At 39.0% G+C, this 17136-nt stretch overlaps 1 protein-coding gene across 1 annotated transcript in view; it reads right to left on the reverse strand.

Moving 5' to 3' along the window:
• Positions 1-8241: 8241 nt before the first annotated feature.
• RAB40C (RAB40C, member RAS oncogene family) overlaps positions 8242-17136 on the reverse strand; it is a gene marked incomplete in the record, with an annotated part of 334993 nt that continues 326098 nt past the window's right edge. The window contains 1 exon segment of the mRNA XM_044089349.1: positions 8242-13156. Within this exon segment, the coding sequence (XP_043945284.1) occupies positions 12879-13156 (278 nt within the window).

A 17136-nucleotide genomic window follows, 5' to 3' on the forward strand; every position in this document is an offset into this window, starting at 1 on the left:
TGGGTACATAGAGATAGTTACTAGGCTAATGACCTAAGTATAGCAAAGTTTTCTTGAAAGAACAATATCTAGTTTCCGAACAGGACAATGACAACCAGGCATTTATAAGCTACCTTCATACAAGGTTGCTGGGCTAACCGCCCTAGAGCAGTTACAAGCCTAGCCATATTTATCCCGAGTTGGTCCAACTAGTCAGTGGTTAGGCGAGTTAAGTTTGCAAAGGTAAGGGTCGATGGTAGTTTATACAGAGATCATCTGTCCAGGTGGGTAATGGTCGCTACCCCAGGAGTGAATTTGCAGTCACCCATCCACTGATCTAGGTTGCATTTGAAGAGAGTCATGGAGGTCCTCTGTTTCATGTGAATTGGAGAGCTTTTTCCAGAGAAGTGGCAGTCTCTGGGAGATGCATCTATTCTCTCAAGCATGACCTGTTTATGTCAGGGGCTAGGTTAAAATGCCTGGAGTGAGTGATCCTAGTGCAGTTTGATAAAAAAAAAAAAAAAAAAAGTGTAGCATTCCCATCAGGGCTGGGTCACAGACTGCCCTGTAAGCCAGGTAAGGTCACCCCTTAGCAACCTGTAGGTGACAGAATACAGTGACAGGGCTTTCAATCTTTCCGCAGACGACGTTTTGTGCACCCTGTAATTTCTTGGTGAGAAACCTCTGTGGTCTTCCCAATTGTTGCAGGTATCTGGTGAGATACATGCAAAAGGGAGCATTGTGCTCAGTTACTGGTCTGATATGGGCAGAGTATAATGGAATTATAATATTCTTAGCTCTAGATGCAATGCCTGTAACCTATATGACGTGCCACATAAAAGGATTTCCTTACAACTGTGGATACTTATGGGTCAAAGTTCAGATTGCTATCAACCTGAGTACCCAGATCACATACCAGTGGGTCTACACTTAGGGTGGTGCTGTCTATAATGTAATTAGCAGGGATGTCAGCTTTCTCAAAGGGAATAATTTGACATTTGTTGATCGGGATTAGTCTGACTGGGCTAGTGCACTTTTTCAGCAGAGGCCAGGGGAGAAAAGCTCCACAGTACAATTAAGCAAGAAATTTACTGAACTGAAGTAAAATCCAATAAGAATACAAAAAAATTACAGGATTAAAGATACATTTGGTCTATGAGAGTAATTGTTGAGCAGCAATAGTGTGTGAGGGTATTAAATATAAGGTAGTTGCAGGTTGGAGACAGGAATCATGTATCCAAAATTTAGTGAAGGAGAGTGATTAGTAGTAGGTGACTGTCATTTCATTTGTAAGGCAAATGTTGGAAAGATTAGAGGAAAGGGAGCAAGAGGAAAAGAGAGCACGGAGAGAGAAGAGAGGGTTCAAGTGGGATGATTGCAGAGACAAGACCAGGTGCTGTTTAGATAATTAAGAGTTTTCTTGAATAATGCATTTTTTGCATTTAACTAATATGTGGCTTTGACACCAGTCATTTGTCTACGTTAACCCTGACTGCAGTATATTAACATCACTGGGGGACTCATTGCTTGCTCCCAATTTGCAATTGTCAGAGAACTTGGTCAGTCACAGGCTGTCCAAGTTTACCTGGACTTCTGAGAAAAATTCCTAACAGTACGGGACTCAGCACAGAACCTTGTGGTATGCCACTGGTGACTGGTCATTTGCTAGAGGTGAAGTCACCCACTTTGACAGTATAAGGGTTAATTCCCATTGGGAGAGTTTCTCTATAATACCCAAGTGGGGGACTGTGTTAAATACCTTGGCTAGGTCAAGATAGGTGGCGTGCAGTATTTCTCTTGTCCAGGGCCTTGGTGACTTTTGCGAAGAAGTCAACCAGGTTTAATAGACATGATCTACCTTTAACAAATCCAAACTGGATTGGGCCCAGAGTTTGGAGATTATGGACCTTATTAACAAGGACATACGTAATTATTCTTACCATGGCCATGCAGATGAGGCTAGTCAAACTTATCAGCCTACAATTCCCAGGGTTGGTTGATGGTCCCCCCTTTACTGTTGCTGTCCTCCATTCTACTGGAACATAGCCAGTTTGCAGTCTGAGGTTAAAGAGGGATCCAAGTGAGTCTGCTGGGTCATGGTTTAAGTGGTTTAAAAGGCAACCTGGGATACTTTCTGGCCTCACTGACTCACTGTTTTTGGCCTTAGAGAGCATTGAGATGAACTGCTACAAACAGGCTGAGAAATGGTAGCAGGTACACTTTGGGGGATGACTGGAGGGGAGAGGAGGTAGACGTTTGCTCAAAATCAGTCTGCTTGCAGGTTGGCTATTATTTCTGGAGTATGGATGGTGCCATCCCACAACCAGTTCAGTGCATAGCTGGGTACTCTTTTAAATTTCGGATGTAGTTAAAGAAGTCTTGTGATTATCCTTAGCTAGGGAGGTTGCTTCATAATTAGCTCTGGAGGACTTGACAAGATCTCTAATTTCTTTGTTTAAGCTAGAGAGGTATTTATTCCTCTGCTGATTCAGTCCCTCTTGCTCTTGGATAATAGGGTGCCAGGCCTGGTGTAAAGTTCCTATTCCCTATCCACTGGTCTAGGTTAGACAAATTGGGTAATACACTAACTCAACTTCACATCAGTCCCAGACTGGAAGACAGCTAGATAGAAGAGTCCCTTCAATACTCTTTTCCTCTCTTTTTCTTAGACTGAAGGGGAACATCCAGCAAAAAATAGTCTGCAGTCAACTGCCCAAGCCAAAACTTTAAGAACGAAGGCCATCCATTTATTTGGAGAAAAAATGTAGATAAACTCAAATATGGTTTGCTGTTCTATAAGAACAGTTAAAGTCTGTGGAGACTAAGATCTGCCAACAGAAGAAGATTCACTCCGCTACACCAACATCCTTTAACCAAAAACATTTCCATCTCTCGCAGGACACACCCAGCAAAAGTGAAAAGGAAGGAGTCTTGGAGCCACAACTCTTCTTTTGAGCACACAAAGTTCACCTGCTACAGTGTTCATGATGATCATCTCTGGTTGCAGTAACCCTAATCTTCATCTCATTTAATTAACTAGGAGATTTTTTTTTCTAAACATTTTGTTTTAGCTGTCTGTTTTTGCCAACGTCCAAAGTGGCATGAAGCGATGCTGTACTTGGACCCAAGCACAGTCAACAGTGTGCTCTCATCTGAAGGGCATCTACTTTGCTGCAGACACACCCACACTGTGAAATACAGTCACAAAAGAAAAATAGAAAAGTTTTTTTTTTCAGAAAGAAAAATAATGTTGCTGGAAACAAGTTTTGGGTGGAGGAAAAATGAAAAACTGCCCAGATATATGGATGCTGATGCAGGAGTTGGCCAACAGCTCACATATGTTTGTGAAGAAAAAAATGCACAACTGTTAAGCATGTACTGCTGATATCAGTACCATGGCAGTCTCAAACCTTACAAATGTTAAGAAAAACTGAACCAGGTGCTCTTACAACCAAGAAGAGTACCAAGGGCATTGCCTGCTGAAACAGCTCTTAAATGAACCAAAATATTGTTCTACACAAGCTTACAGTTTCAGTATGCAGCATTCAAAAACTTATCAGTGCATAATTCCCTGTGACACATCTCCAAGCATTTAGTAAAGTGGTTACTTTAGCCCACCTCCAGTGAAATTAAAGCACTCTAATTTCTGTTTTTTGTGAACAAAACAATTCAAAGCAGATGTACCAACTGCATTATGCAGTACTTTTCACTTAACTGAAAAAATACTCCATGTCTTCTAGGATCCTCTTCAGCCGTCAAGACCACAAAGGGAAGGAATACACAGAATATATTACTACACAGCTAAACCAATAATGGATAGCGTTTCCACAAAAAACGTAACAAGGAAGGGAGCAAGAAAAATACCACCATGGAAGCACTGAACAGAGAAAACTATTGCGACAAGTATTGTTAGAAGAATACAGAAAAGGGAGATCAAAAATAAGATAGACATGATAAAAGCAATGCACAGTATTAAAATAATCAAGATTCATCATACACTATTGCCAACAAACTAATATCAGGCAGAAAAACTTAAAGTATGCAGAAATGTAAATATAAAGGAAAAATACAAAATAAGTAACTTATGGATCACCCAAAAATATTTTACAGAGAAGTGGGAAATAAAGCAAAAGAAATAGAACCACCTCAAAAAAAGAACTGGGTACATTTTGGAGAAGTATTTATTAAGACCCTGTTGAACATAATGATGAATGAACAGATACATTAAAAGAAAAACAGTAATGAGCTCTAATGTAAAGAATATGAATTGGGATGATGTAATGGCTAGAAACTGAGAAAAAATTTAAAAATCTAACTGGAAAACCAGGCCCACAAATAGTACCCAAGTTCTACTCTCTCTACTCCAAGATTTAGCCCAGAGTAAGAATTACTTACATAAGCATTCTGCGCAGACACCAAACTGGTCAACAGGAAAAATTATACTACTCCTTAAAGGTGAACTTGCAAGTCATCCTAAAAACTATCGACCAATAAGTTGCCTCCAATATACAAACTATAATTGGAACTAATGCAGACAAGAGTTTATAGTCATTTAAAAAAAATCAATTATGGCAATAGAACAAAAGGGTATGAAAAGAAAGTCATACGGAACAAATGATCACTGGTTGCTAAATAAAGCCATAACAGAGAACTGCAAAAACGAGAAGAATCCAAGTATGGCATAGATTCAAATAAGCATTTGATAGCATTCCACATTCACTGGTAAAGGAATGCTTACAAGTGTAGAAGATGCACTCTACAAAGATCAATTACATCGCAGTTACCAAGAAACACTGGCAAACCACTTTGCAGTTGAGCCATGACAAAGGGTAAATTATCATCCCGTGGATAAAAATTTAAATGGGGATATTCCAGGGTGATTCTCTGTCACTGCTACTGTTTTGTCTTGCTCTTACCCACTACAATATTGCCTAAACAGATTAGGCTGTAGGTTATAATTTGGCTCCAAGAAACCAACCTCGTTTAAAGACATCCTTTCTGGATGACTTAACTGTACAGTTCATCAGGTAAGGAGTTGAAAGTACAACTACAAATTATTAAAATTTTTACAGATGATATAAGGATGTCAATTGAGTTTGATACATGTGAAAAAAACATTTAAAACAGGAAAACTACATCAAAAATATTAATCTGGAACAGGAATGTGATAAGACAGAACTTGGCAAAAAGGAATGCATAAATATCTGGGAACAAATGAAGGATCTGGCATAAAACTCAGTAATGAATACTTCAGAAAACAAACTAATATTGAAAGCTGCCTTGATAATTAGGAATAAAATCCAAGGTATAAACACCTTTGCTCTTCCTGCTCTTACAGTTTTGTGTCGACTAACTGATCCTAAAAAGTACTGGATCAGTTGGGACAGGAAAACAAGAGAAATGCTTCATGCTTATCAAATGATATATATGTCAGTGTATACCAAGATTACATATTCCTCACTCTGAAGAAGGTATGGGTCCTCCTCAAAATTGATTACATGTACAGATCAGCAATCCTGGGACTGCATACATATCTGCTGACCTCAGATCCAAAAAATAGGGAAAGCTTTAAAACAAGAGGAAAAGTCTTAAGATAACTTTGCTTAGTTTAGCAGAAGTATTTTGGTGTGAAGAGGGAATGGAAATCAAACTAGAGGAAGACAAAAACAGAAAGCAACTCAATGTGCTATACATCAAAAAGCAAAGAAAATTAGAAAGTCCATATAGTGGCAAATACAGAGATCACCTGGACCAAACTTATGCTGACCAAGGTTTGACATGGAATGGTTAAGGAGAGGTGAACTGAAACCAAAAGATGAAAGGCTAAGAAAGGCAACCCAGGATAGTGGACTATATACACAGTGTCCACTGAACATGTGGGAGAAACAGGAGTTCCACAAGGCTCAATACTAGGTCACTTACTTTTTAACATCTTCATTAATTTTCATCAGCGAATTCCTAATACCAAACTTGTCCAATACCATAGACAATTCCACCATAATTTGCTATGCTCAATCCCTCTCCAAACTCAAGCAACTAACACAAGGTGCCTTCTCTTGAACAGAGTCTTAGATACTGAATAATCACCTTGCTCTCAATGCATCCAAAACCAAAATCATATTCTTTACCTCATCTAAAAATACCTCTATCGATAAAAAGTCCTTCTCCATAGTCAGAATAAAATTCCCATTGAAATAATTTCTCCCATACAAAACTTCTAGGCGTTATTGATGAACATTTAAAGTCTGACATTCATATACAAGCTAGTATTAAGAAAACACACCAAAATCTCATAATGCTGTACAGTCACAGCTGTTATCTCACTCTCTCATCCAAACATGTACTCGATTTCCTACCTCATCCCCTCTCCTCACCAACCTTCAATCCACCCTAAAGTCAAAACTGTCATGCTACAATAAAATGTCTAAATTTGCTACTCAAATCAAATCCTCCTACCACAACTGTGATGCACATCACTCCTTGAACTGGCTAGAACTCCCCCACTCTCTCTCTTACATTCAACTAACTGCTCACAAACATTTTCAAATCCACTAACTGCCCTTCCTCTCTCCTCCATACTCACCTTGAATCATCCTGATTACTCAGATCTAGTAACCAGAACCTCCTCAAAGTGTAGAAACCCTTACAGGTGCCAGGGCAATTTTGACCACCTTTCTCCCTTGCTTGTTTGTGGAATTCACTATCCCCCTCATTCAAAACACCCAAAACCACTCCGCCTTCAAGATCATGCTCCATTCCCATCTCTCTTCTCACTGGGAATGCTCAGGCTCTCACCCTACCGGACTCCCTCTATTTCATTTCTACTCTCCCATCCTTTCTTTCTCAAAACTCAACCTACTGACTTCCTTAATTTCATTTCCACTCCCTCTACCTTTTTTCCTTTCTCATAACTCAACCTACTCACCTCTCATTGTTCTACTCTCCTCTAATTCTTCCTACCTCTCACCTCATGAAACTATGTTTGCACATATGCCTGCACTCCAAGTTTTACTTACATACTCCAAAATACTTTTAATTTAATTCAATGTTTTGTTACAATACCTTGCTCAAATGTTATTATTCTGTTCTCCATGTTACTGTGTGTTAATAGTTTTTGAAAATTGTATTGTACTTGTTAACTTTGTTGATATTAGCTTTGCAATATTTGTATACGGAGATTTTCTCCCAAGGCCTCCATTGAAAACGGGCCCAATGGACTTTCCCAGTTAAACTGCAAATAAATCCAATAAATCCAGTTTGTTAAAGAACTGGAAACAAATCACACATCTTGTTACTGGTGTGATGCCCTCACTGCAGAGGGCCTGTATACTAAAAAAGGCACAATGATGTGGCAATATTGCTGCATTAAGGATTGTGCAAACACCAATACAAAACTATTTGAGAAGCATGGGAAACGAATTACAAAGCGTTAAAATGTTTATATCACATTGGATAAGCTATTACCAACAGTTCAAAAATAGATGCAAGAAAACCAGATAGTGCATAAAAAAGACAAAACTAGTAAAACTCAAAATGACACACCCAGTGAATACAGTGCGTTATGTAGAGAGAGACAATCATAAAGCACCAGCATCTGCAGGCAGAAATGACAGCCACGAGGAAAAAAGATACCCATATAGTTCCAACAGTAGTAGCAGCAGCAGATTTAATAATGAATTTACAGTTGTATATGCTACCAATACATGTAACTAATTACAGGAAGTCAATTCTGGTCACATTGTGGGTGCTGTGAAGAGTAGTTTTGGCTAGGAAGGATTGAAACAATACTAATTTCATGAACTTTAATTTACCCTGACTTAGGGAATGGGGTCCATTCTAGGCATGGTATTAGAAACTCAAAAAAGGGTAGACTCAGTATGTAAAAACATGGACAATTTACTGTAATCAGTTAACCTGCATGTTTTTGAAAAGTGGGAAAAAAACCAACACACCAGGATAGAACTCAAAGACCAAGGGATAACATGCAATCGACAAAACTCTACAGAATGACTGGAGATCAGGGTAAGGAGTTTTGCATAGTGCCCCGCAACTGTCAAAACAGAAACCTTACCACAGAGTCTCAGTGCTTCCCTTTATGAACTCTGCTGGTCTTCTTGCGTACTGCAGCAACGTAGATCTGCTTGATGCACTGTTTGTAAAACCCCTTGCACTGCACCAGTACAATGCACACAAGTATCATGGTTATATACATTTTTAGACTCTGTACTCCAGGTGTGTCCAAATACTTACTTTGAAACAGAGTTATTCAACAATAAACAGCCATTTCAGTTTATTTTGAAAAAAAAAATGTATTTCGCATCTAAACTAACATTAAAACTGTACAAACAATAAAACAGCCTAAAAGATCATAAACAGCTCCTTCAAGTGTCAATCAGCAAATACATAAAATGTAGTGTTATATTAATATTTTGCCTTTTCCCGTTACTTTAATTCAGGTTTACATACAGCTAAACAAAAATCTCACTGGTATTCAAACAGCAATACAAGTTGCATTGTGGATATTCCTGACTCCCACTGTAAGAGCAATTTAATGACCTACAAAAAAAGTAACAAATATGCAGAATTACCATATCAACTCAGTTTCATTACAAGCTTATGGTCATCCACCCCACCTGAATAAAATGTGAAATCTTCAGTTGTCTCTTCTAACCATCTCAGTGAAATTCCAAAGCCATCTCTAAACTCTATGCCCATTAACAGCCAGGCAGCAGCCATGTCCCCCTCTCACCCCATGAAAAACATTCTTTCACCTCCTCAGGTCCCAAAGGAATCCCTCACAACCAGGTGCTACTTACTACAATCTTAGTCAGCCGTTGTAATCCACTTGGGTCTTCCGCATCTCAAATTAAATGCAATTTCGTGTTTAATACAGTTAATAGTTTCAACAATTAAATCTCAGTAAATTGGCTGCATGCCAAGCTGCATGCCCATATCCACATCAGTAAAATGGACATACACAGTCATCCATCAGACTGCGATGGGTAAACCAAGTACTTTTGGTGCCCAAGTATATAATAAAAGCTGACATCAGTATGATTCTACTTGCATTTCTCAACATTTACTACTTTATGCTAAAGCAGGACTCTCTGTAATAGTGTTGCAAGCTCAGCTACACAATACAAACTAGTTCACATGGCTGTACAGTGCAACAGTCATGACATATCAAAGTGCAAACTCCATACATTTCTAACTATTTCCCCAAGTCCTACAAACTTCAAAAATGAGTGGTTAATCTGGACAAGTTTTCCTCTTAGTGACAACTCTAGTCTCTGAAATGGAAGGGCGATGTGTATTAACATGTTAAGGCTTAGTTTACCATTTTATCTGCAATGTTAAGCTTTTTATAGAAAGATGAAATGATGCCTGAAACTGCAAAGTAACTGCGAATGTAAACAGCTACTTCAACTTGATCTACAGGGCTAATGAAAAAGTAAGACAAGACTAAGATTCCTTTTTTCTTCTTTTCAGATGCATCAATAATCCTAAATCAACAGAAGATGGTGACATAGGCCTTCATTCTATTTACAAACTAGCATAAAGAATCCCTCATTTATCAAATTCAGAAGTCATGTGAGCTGCAGCCACCCAACTTCTGCACCACACATTGTGCAAACTGCCACTGGCACTGGAGGGGAATACCTACAATACAGTAAAATCTTACTGCCGATAGAAAGAAAAGCAAAGTCCATGGAATTGTTTTTTCCTCTCAGTCAGGATCTCTGCTACAAGACTGCAGCCACGTGACCTGTGTTTTACCCTTACTAAGCAATTTCACTTTTCGCTAATACTGTGCAACAGTGAAGTTGGTGTTTGTACATACAAGGGGTGGGGAGGGGTGTACGATATTCCCTATATGAAAGGGTGCAAAATTATTTTGAACTATTTCAACTGCAGTTTTCAGCAGTTGTATTTTTCAACAATTTGTCTATGAGGGATTCACTTTAGAACTCATCATGGATCCACATGCTGGGGCTAGTAAAAAAAAAAAACTCACTTCCTGTTAAAGCTGACACTGAAATGGTTAGGAAACGGTATCCAATCATAAGGTTCAATAACAAAGTTCATGGTGTACAAGAACAGTTGGACAATTTTTTTTTTTTTTTTTTACCGAAGCCAAGAAAACAGGTTTAATGTAGTCCCACAGGCGAAGTATTTAGAACTGTTAGACTAAGCAGCCCTTTTTCTCTCTCCTCGTAAAGGCATCAGACTGTGCTTTTCATACGTATCTGCAAACAAGTCAAAAGTGGCAAATTCAATATCTGTGTTCAAATTGCTGTAGCTATCATAACGGCAAAATGCACTTTAAATGACGCTCCAAAAGGAAGTCAAGCAACTTATCAAAATTTATCACGGGTGTACAGCAAAGTGTAGTACCACTTTGTCACAAAGTTTCTGGGTCATCAGACAGAAATTTACAATCTCCTGAAATTCTTCAGTTTCCTGTTATCGAAAAAATTTCACAGGTATCAAGAAACAGTACTTTTTCAAGTTTCAGACACTTGCATGCTTGGCATACACTAGGTGTCGGTCCTTCTCATTTTAGCAAAGGCCCAGGAAAAGCTGACATTACAAGAAATCAGCAAAAGTTCCATGAGCTAGCCTTGCAAATCAGTACTAAAACAGTTCAACTCCTGTCAGATGCCAGAGTGCTTAGTTTCCTCTTTTTATGGTGGGTTAAGGGCTACAATCAGAAAAAAAGATGGGCAGCAATAAAATATTTTAAACCCCCTAAAATATAGAACGTCTCTCTCTCACTTTACTGTGAAAAATCAGATGAGAAGTTTCACCATCTTCTGTACAGCAGGATAAAGTCCCTCTCTTCCCCTTTTGTGGAACTTAAGTACTGTTAAAGGAAACAAGGAAGTGCCTGCGAAGAAACCTGCTTTGGCAGATACTGCGTTGCCTAATAAGAAATGAAACTATCATGTTCTGGGCACTAAAAATTGACATTTGTCTGATGAACAAGCCCCCAGACCCACCCCCCTCTAACACACTGACTGCACCCTCTGCATTCCTTCCAAGTAAATAATCCACACAGACTGATGCATAAAGAGCTCAGAGGTGGGGTGGGGATGTTACACCAGTGATATCTGACTTTTGGCCACAGTTATTTCCATTCTGCAATTACGGATCACACAAATGATTTTCACTGTCAAAGTCAACCACCTTAAATGCTTAATTTCCCTTAAGCTTTTAATCATGGATGAAGACCAAAATAGACAGGCTGAGTATAACAAATTCAGTGGACTTGTGTGGAGATGTTCAATAACTGCTAAAGATGAGACTCAAACATGGCTTTCGCAAGGAAAATTTCAGTGCTGTAAAACTGCAAAAAATATTTATAGCAATGATGGCTTTTAATAAGAGTGCCTAAGTGTGAAGTTTTGTGCAACATGCAACTATTTCTGCTGTGAATACTTATTTAATAATGCTTCTGATGGCTGTAGCTGCTCCAAGGTAAATGAGGCTTGCAGAAACCAACATTATGCTTTTTGGTCTGCAGGCCAACAGAATATCACAAAATTGTTTGTTACCAAGGAAGAATTCCTAGTGGAAATAACTTGTGCCAAACTCACTAGACAAGGCTTAAGAAAAACAATTACAAAACAAATCAAACAAAATAACTGGAGTACACGTTCAAGGGCAGGTAGGTTGCTCTATGTCTAAACTTGAAAAATTCTTCTAATGCTAAATCTACACCTTCCAGTAGTACTTTAAAATACTAGTTCAGTTGAAGCTGTATGTATACAACAGATGTTATTTTCATTCATTTATAATAAAGCAGCAAAATACTGAACGTATACCTTTTAAACAGATGGCTTAAAAATTTTGTTCTCTCCCAGGGAATTTTTTTGCGAATGAGAAGCAACAACACAACTTCTATGTTTAAATTTAAGCCCATCACTGATGTCACAAAAAGTAAAGCCACAGTTACATTTGTAATTAAAAATACAAACATTTACTGCAAAATGCGTATTAGGCTCAGTACAGTTTCCTTCAGTAATGACTGCAGGGGGTATTAATGGCTTGCATAAATTAACAGTAATATCAAGGCATCTCAGAAAGGTCTCATGACCCAAACCATCCACTTTATAACTCACTTTAGTAAGAAAACAACCAAAGTGCAACACCCTAAGGGCAGGAGAGAGTCTCCTGAACCATTCCCTCCTACCCCATCTGCACTATTTACAGAAACTAAACTTGCATAAACCGCCTCCAATTACTCACAGGAGTTAGTTTTCAAAATTCCATGCCTGATGGAATGTGAACAGTGAAAATGCAGAAGTATACAAGAGATAATCTTCCTTCTCTTACATATTTCTGCAAAACAGTTAACTCTTAAGCTGGGAGCAAGGCATAAGATGGTTATAAACTTTTCACAAACGTATAGTAAACATAAAACTGGAGTGTGCGACCTTCTCTCTCCTATACAGCATACCACTGTTGCCTGAAATTTTTCAACACAAAAAGAAAATCAGACAAATCCTAAGCCAAGTGGCAGTTATGGTCCCTTATTTGAAAGCTTGTTTCACAAAATCAAAATTGCACTGTCCCTTTAACTTATCACAATAGCACCAGTTAGCTGCCCTGAGAGAGAGGGCATGCTGTTTTCTTGAGATGCTGTTCTTCATACTGCCCGATGTCTTAAAGGAAGTATGTTCTATGTAAGAAGGTATTCCAGTACTCTGTACATTTTAAGAAGGCATGCCAATGAACTTAACTAACCGATACTTCAGCCTAGTAGCTCTTGGGGACTTCAGTTTTTCAGTCCTTTTGGCTAAACGTTGGACCCAATGTTCCTTTGATTTGATTGCAGTTCTGAAACAGAAGGGTTAAACTGCATCTTGGGGGGGAAAAAAAAAACTTTTTGTCTTTTGCTAAGATATTTTGCAGTTGCTACGTGAGCAGTTCTGTGGTGGACTCTGTGGGGGACGTATGGATTTTGATCGCTTTAAACTGTTTCCTTTGCTGCTACTGCCACCACTACTGGCAAGAGAGTAGGAACGTCCATGCATCATGACTGCATTCATCCCATTAGCCATTGAGAAAGACTTCAGATGACTTTTAATAGCAACTGGCAGGGGAAGCTTGTCGATGAGGTGAACTGGTGTACAGGAAACAATGGCTCGACAGCAGAGATCTTGCAGACTGAACACTGGAGTTAAACAAAAAAAAAATCAATGCATAAGGAAAGGTAAGAATGTTTTATGTGCTAGTTAAATCATTTAACACATCTTTAAATGATTAAACATGTAAATTTTTTCTTGAGCAAAGACTACACACACACACATGGTATAAGGATTGTGAATTGGTGCATGAGACGATGGCTAAGGAGCATTGATCGGTCAGACCAAATACTGCGCAATGTAAAAAATGTATGTCAACACCTAGATGTGTCAGGTAAATCATTTAACAAGCCTTCAAATGATTAACCATGTACAGTTCAACTGCTTTTTCTAAACAAACCAGAACACATTTCATATTCCCCCAAAAGATATGCAGAAACAAAATCTAATCAAAAACTGGTGAGCCACTGAGGCAACTCCATTAGTACATGACAAAGTTCTGATTATAATACAAGTGACTAGAGTTTGGCTAGTGACCCATATCTGTTAGAGCTGGCATGGGGATTATGGGTGTACCTATACTGGGAGGAATCTGGGGCCATCCAATGCCACTATCGTACGGAGGATGAGTACCATCACAAGGTTCGTCAGGGTGGGGCATTTGCTCCGAAAGGTGGGGGTTGGGGCTTATAAAAAATATGCCCTTATTACCAAGATGCTGGAAAGAGCAAAAGCTACCTCTGAGGTTGCTTGTTTGATTATCTGCTGGCCAAAACACACCCTCACTGGGGAATACCCAGGATGGGGTTGGGGCAAATAAACTTGGCTAATAGGAGGCTTGATGGCCAGCAGACATGGTCAGGGAAAAAAAAGGATACGAAAATAAATGAATAAATCTGGTTACTTACACAGTAGGCTCAAATCTAAAAGCATGAAGCACAGCAATTATGCTCTAACCTCAGTATTTTCCTGACATAAATGTTCCTAAAGCACCTTCAGCATTTGGTGCTCGAAGTGAATTTCATTGCTCACACAAATTTGTTTACAATCAGAGATCCGAATGCAATCCTCCATATTCCTTGCTTTGTAGCAGGTTAACCTTGCTAGCAAACCAGAAAAAACAAACTCCTAGATAAAACTATACTGCATAGATTACTCTTCTGACACAAAAAGGACTGTACACTCAAAAGTATCCTTTGGAACTGTGCATGTGATAAGTGACTAGCATACCACACAATTCCATCATTACATTTTACGAGTGGAGTAATTCCCCTTTACCAGTGCTTTACTAGCTGTCCATGAACAGCATACTCATGGCTCTAAACTAAACTGTGTGGCTACATCACCATGGTGAAAAATCACTTACCAGTTTCAGCTATTTTTAAATTACCTTGAGGAACTTGCCTCAAAGGACAGACTTAATGTTCAAATATTAGCCTATGGTTAACAATGGTTTAGTGGTTAAAAAATAAAAATGTGGAAAAATTCAGTCTGCTGAGAAATTGCAGAGTTACAAGTGGTCATGGTACATGATTTAAAATATAAATGTAACAAAAAAACATTCACAGCTTTACTGTCACATACCAGTATTTCAGGCAGATCTCAAATTACATCACAAAAATATAAGCAAAGATGAACAAGCTTTTGTTGATGTTGTTACACTTCCACTAACAGCTTTACTGTCTTATACCATTACTATGGAAAGCAAATTACTTTATAAACTTGACCCTTCCATTTGTAGACACAATGTTATCAACATCAGCATTCATATGAAATGAGGGAAAAAATGCTGTAAAGCAACTGCGTGTAAAACAAATTATTTTCTGACATTGCCACCACCAACACAGCTGCCTGATGCTCCTTGTCCTGACATCCCATATATGTGATGGTTCCTTAGTGACACTATGCCAGGAGGTCTCCCTACCATGACAAAATTTAACTTTGAAGGTTACAAGGGGTGCAAGATACCATATGTTACTTAATAGGAAAAAGGTCAGGCACGGAGTTCATAGCAACTCAGAGTGGTCTTTGTTTTAATCCCTACTGCCCTCTGATGTACAGGACTAAACCATAAGGAAAGACTTGCAATGGAGGCTAAGAGGGGAACACCCACCTACAGAGTAATGCTTCTCTTATTCATCAACTCACCTTACACTACAGCAGCTGTTCCTTGGCACAGTCTCGGAATCGATACTGTCGCAACAGAGACCTATGCCCCCGTGTGCATTCTCTCCCCCTTGTGCATTTGAACAGTGAGTAAACAGGAACTGTCTGTTTGGACTTCCAATATTTTCTGTTGCCAGGTTTGAAAGCATTTGTTGGTCAGTATCACAGTCATCACTTATTTTATGTGGTAGTTTCCCTGTGAATATCATGTCCCAAATCCCCTGCACTTTCATGTCCCTTATATGAGCTCCCAGCCAAGGACTGATGAGCCTGTTTAGAGGGTCTGAGCACATAGTTTCATCATGAAGGGTACACGCAGGTTTTGGGAAACATTCTAACCACCATAAAAGTTCTATCTTTACGTAGGATAACAATGGAATGGGGCACTGCAATGACTAGGGTTATCCTAGTTCTACCCATTTTTCATATACCACTGCAATTTCCTCCTATGAAGCCTCAACAGGGGAGCCATCTGTATATAAGAGGCCATGCTGCAGTACTCTGAGGAAGAAATATGATTTAGGTTTGCAATCTTTCTGTAGTGTGATGGAAAAAGGGAGCTTCACTTCTGGGAGGAATGTTTTCTGCTCCTTTCTATCCAGCAGCACCTGTAGAAGTATAAATTACCTTGTGTGTGCGCATGGTGGGGGTGTTAAGTGGGACTTGGAGATACTTTCAGAGACTGGAAATAACTGTGTGGTTTAGAGATTACCATCATCTCCTCCAGGGACATAGCCCGAATGGGGCATTCGTACAAATATGGGAGATGGGGATGCCCTTTACCCTGAAAAAGCAATTACCAGAGTCAGGCAATATGTAAACATCTTGGGTGCAGTTGACAAGTCAAGTGGTCTGGAGGTGAAGAGGTAATGTCTAATCCTGCAGAGGTGTTACCCATCTGCCTTGGCTATGGAGACAGGTGTCATTTAGATCACAGGTCACCATGTAAGCCCCTTTGAAGGAACAAGTGAAGAAGGCTCTGCAAAGACAGCATTATAAACTCGAACTCTAAGGAAACTACTCTGAAATAGTTGTCCAAATTCCTTTTTCAGGAATTAGAAACAGTCTAGCGTAAAAACCCAGTCCCTCCTAGAATCTATTATATGGCACTCTCGGATAGCAAACCTACTTGTGGAGGAGGCACAGAGGAATGCCTAGAAACCTTTTTTTTTGTAAACTTTGCCATTCTCTATGGATTTGAATGCATGATTTTCCTGCGACAAGGACCTTGTGATGTTTTTTCAATTTTAGTCTGTTTTGGTCAGGATACACATTTCTAATTACAGTTCTTGAAACGCTGCCTTAAAATAATGTTGCCATCTTACAGCTAACATACACAGTACTGGCTTTACAAGCATTTTTTTTTACTTGAATTTTAACTGCATTCTATAGTTTCAAGCCTGCTGTAGCTTTATGCTTCATTTTTTTCATGTCAAACTTTTACTTTTAGAATTTGTTTTTTAATATTGCTAATTTAATCATAACTATAGTTACTACTAAAACATCAGTATAACAGACCTCTATCCACATTACATCCTTTAGTCTCACTCAGTTTACCTTTGACAGGTTTTCATATATGCAAGGCTTTACATAATTTTATGTAGACAAAGGTACCAGTCACTCGTTAGCCTCTTCAGGGGCTCTCATGCACATCCCTATGGTGGGTCAGGGAACATGCAGGTAATGCCCTTTGGTAAACCATCACAGCCTCCCTCTGAACAGTATCCATGGTCCCATTTTTCCCATAATGGTAGATATCAGGTACCCATCCTCCTAGCACCACTCTTGCGGTACTGTATACTAAAGCCTGGTCAATTAAAAAAAAAAAAACGGATTATTTCAGACCTTTTGAGAGATGCTGACCCAGTTTTAACTGACACATGGCTGGATGAGAACTTTGGCT

This window comes from Protopterus annectens, chromosome 12.part0 (genome assembly GCF_019279795.1).
Source record: "Protopterus annectens isolate FY-2018-M chromosome 12.part0, PAN1.0, whole genome shotgun sequence".
Taxonomy (NCBI): Eukaryota; Metazoa; Chordata; order Ceratodontiformes; family Protopteridae; genus Protopterus; species Protopterus annectens.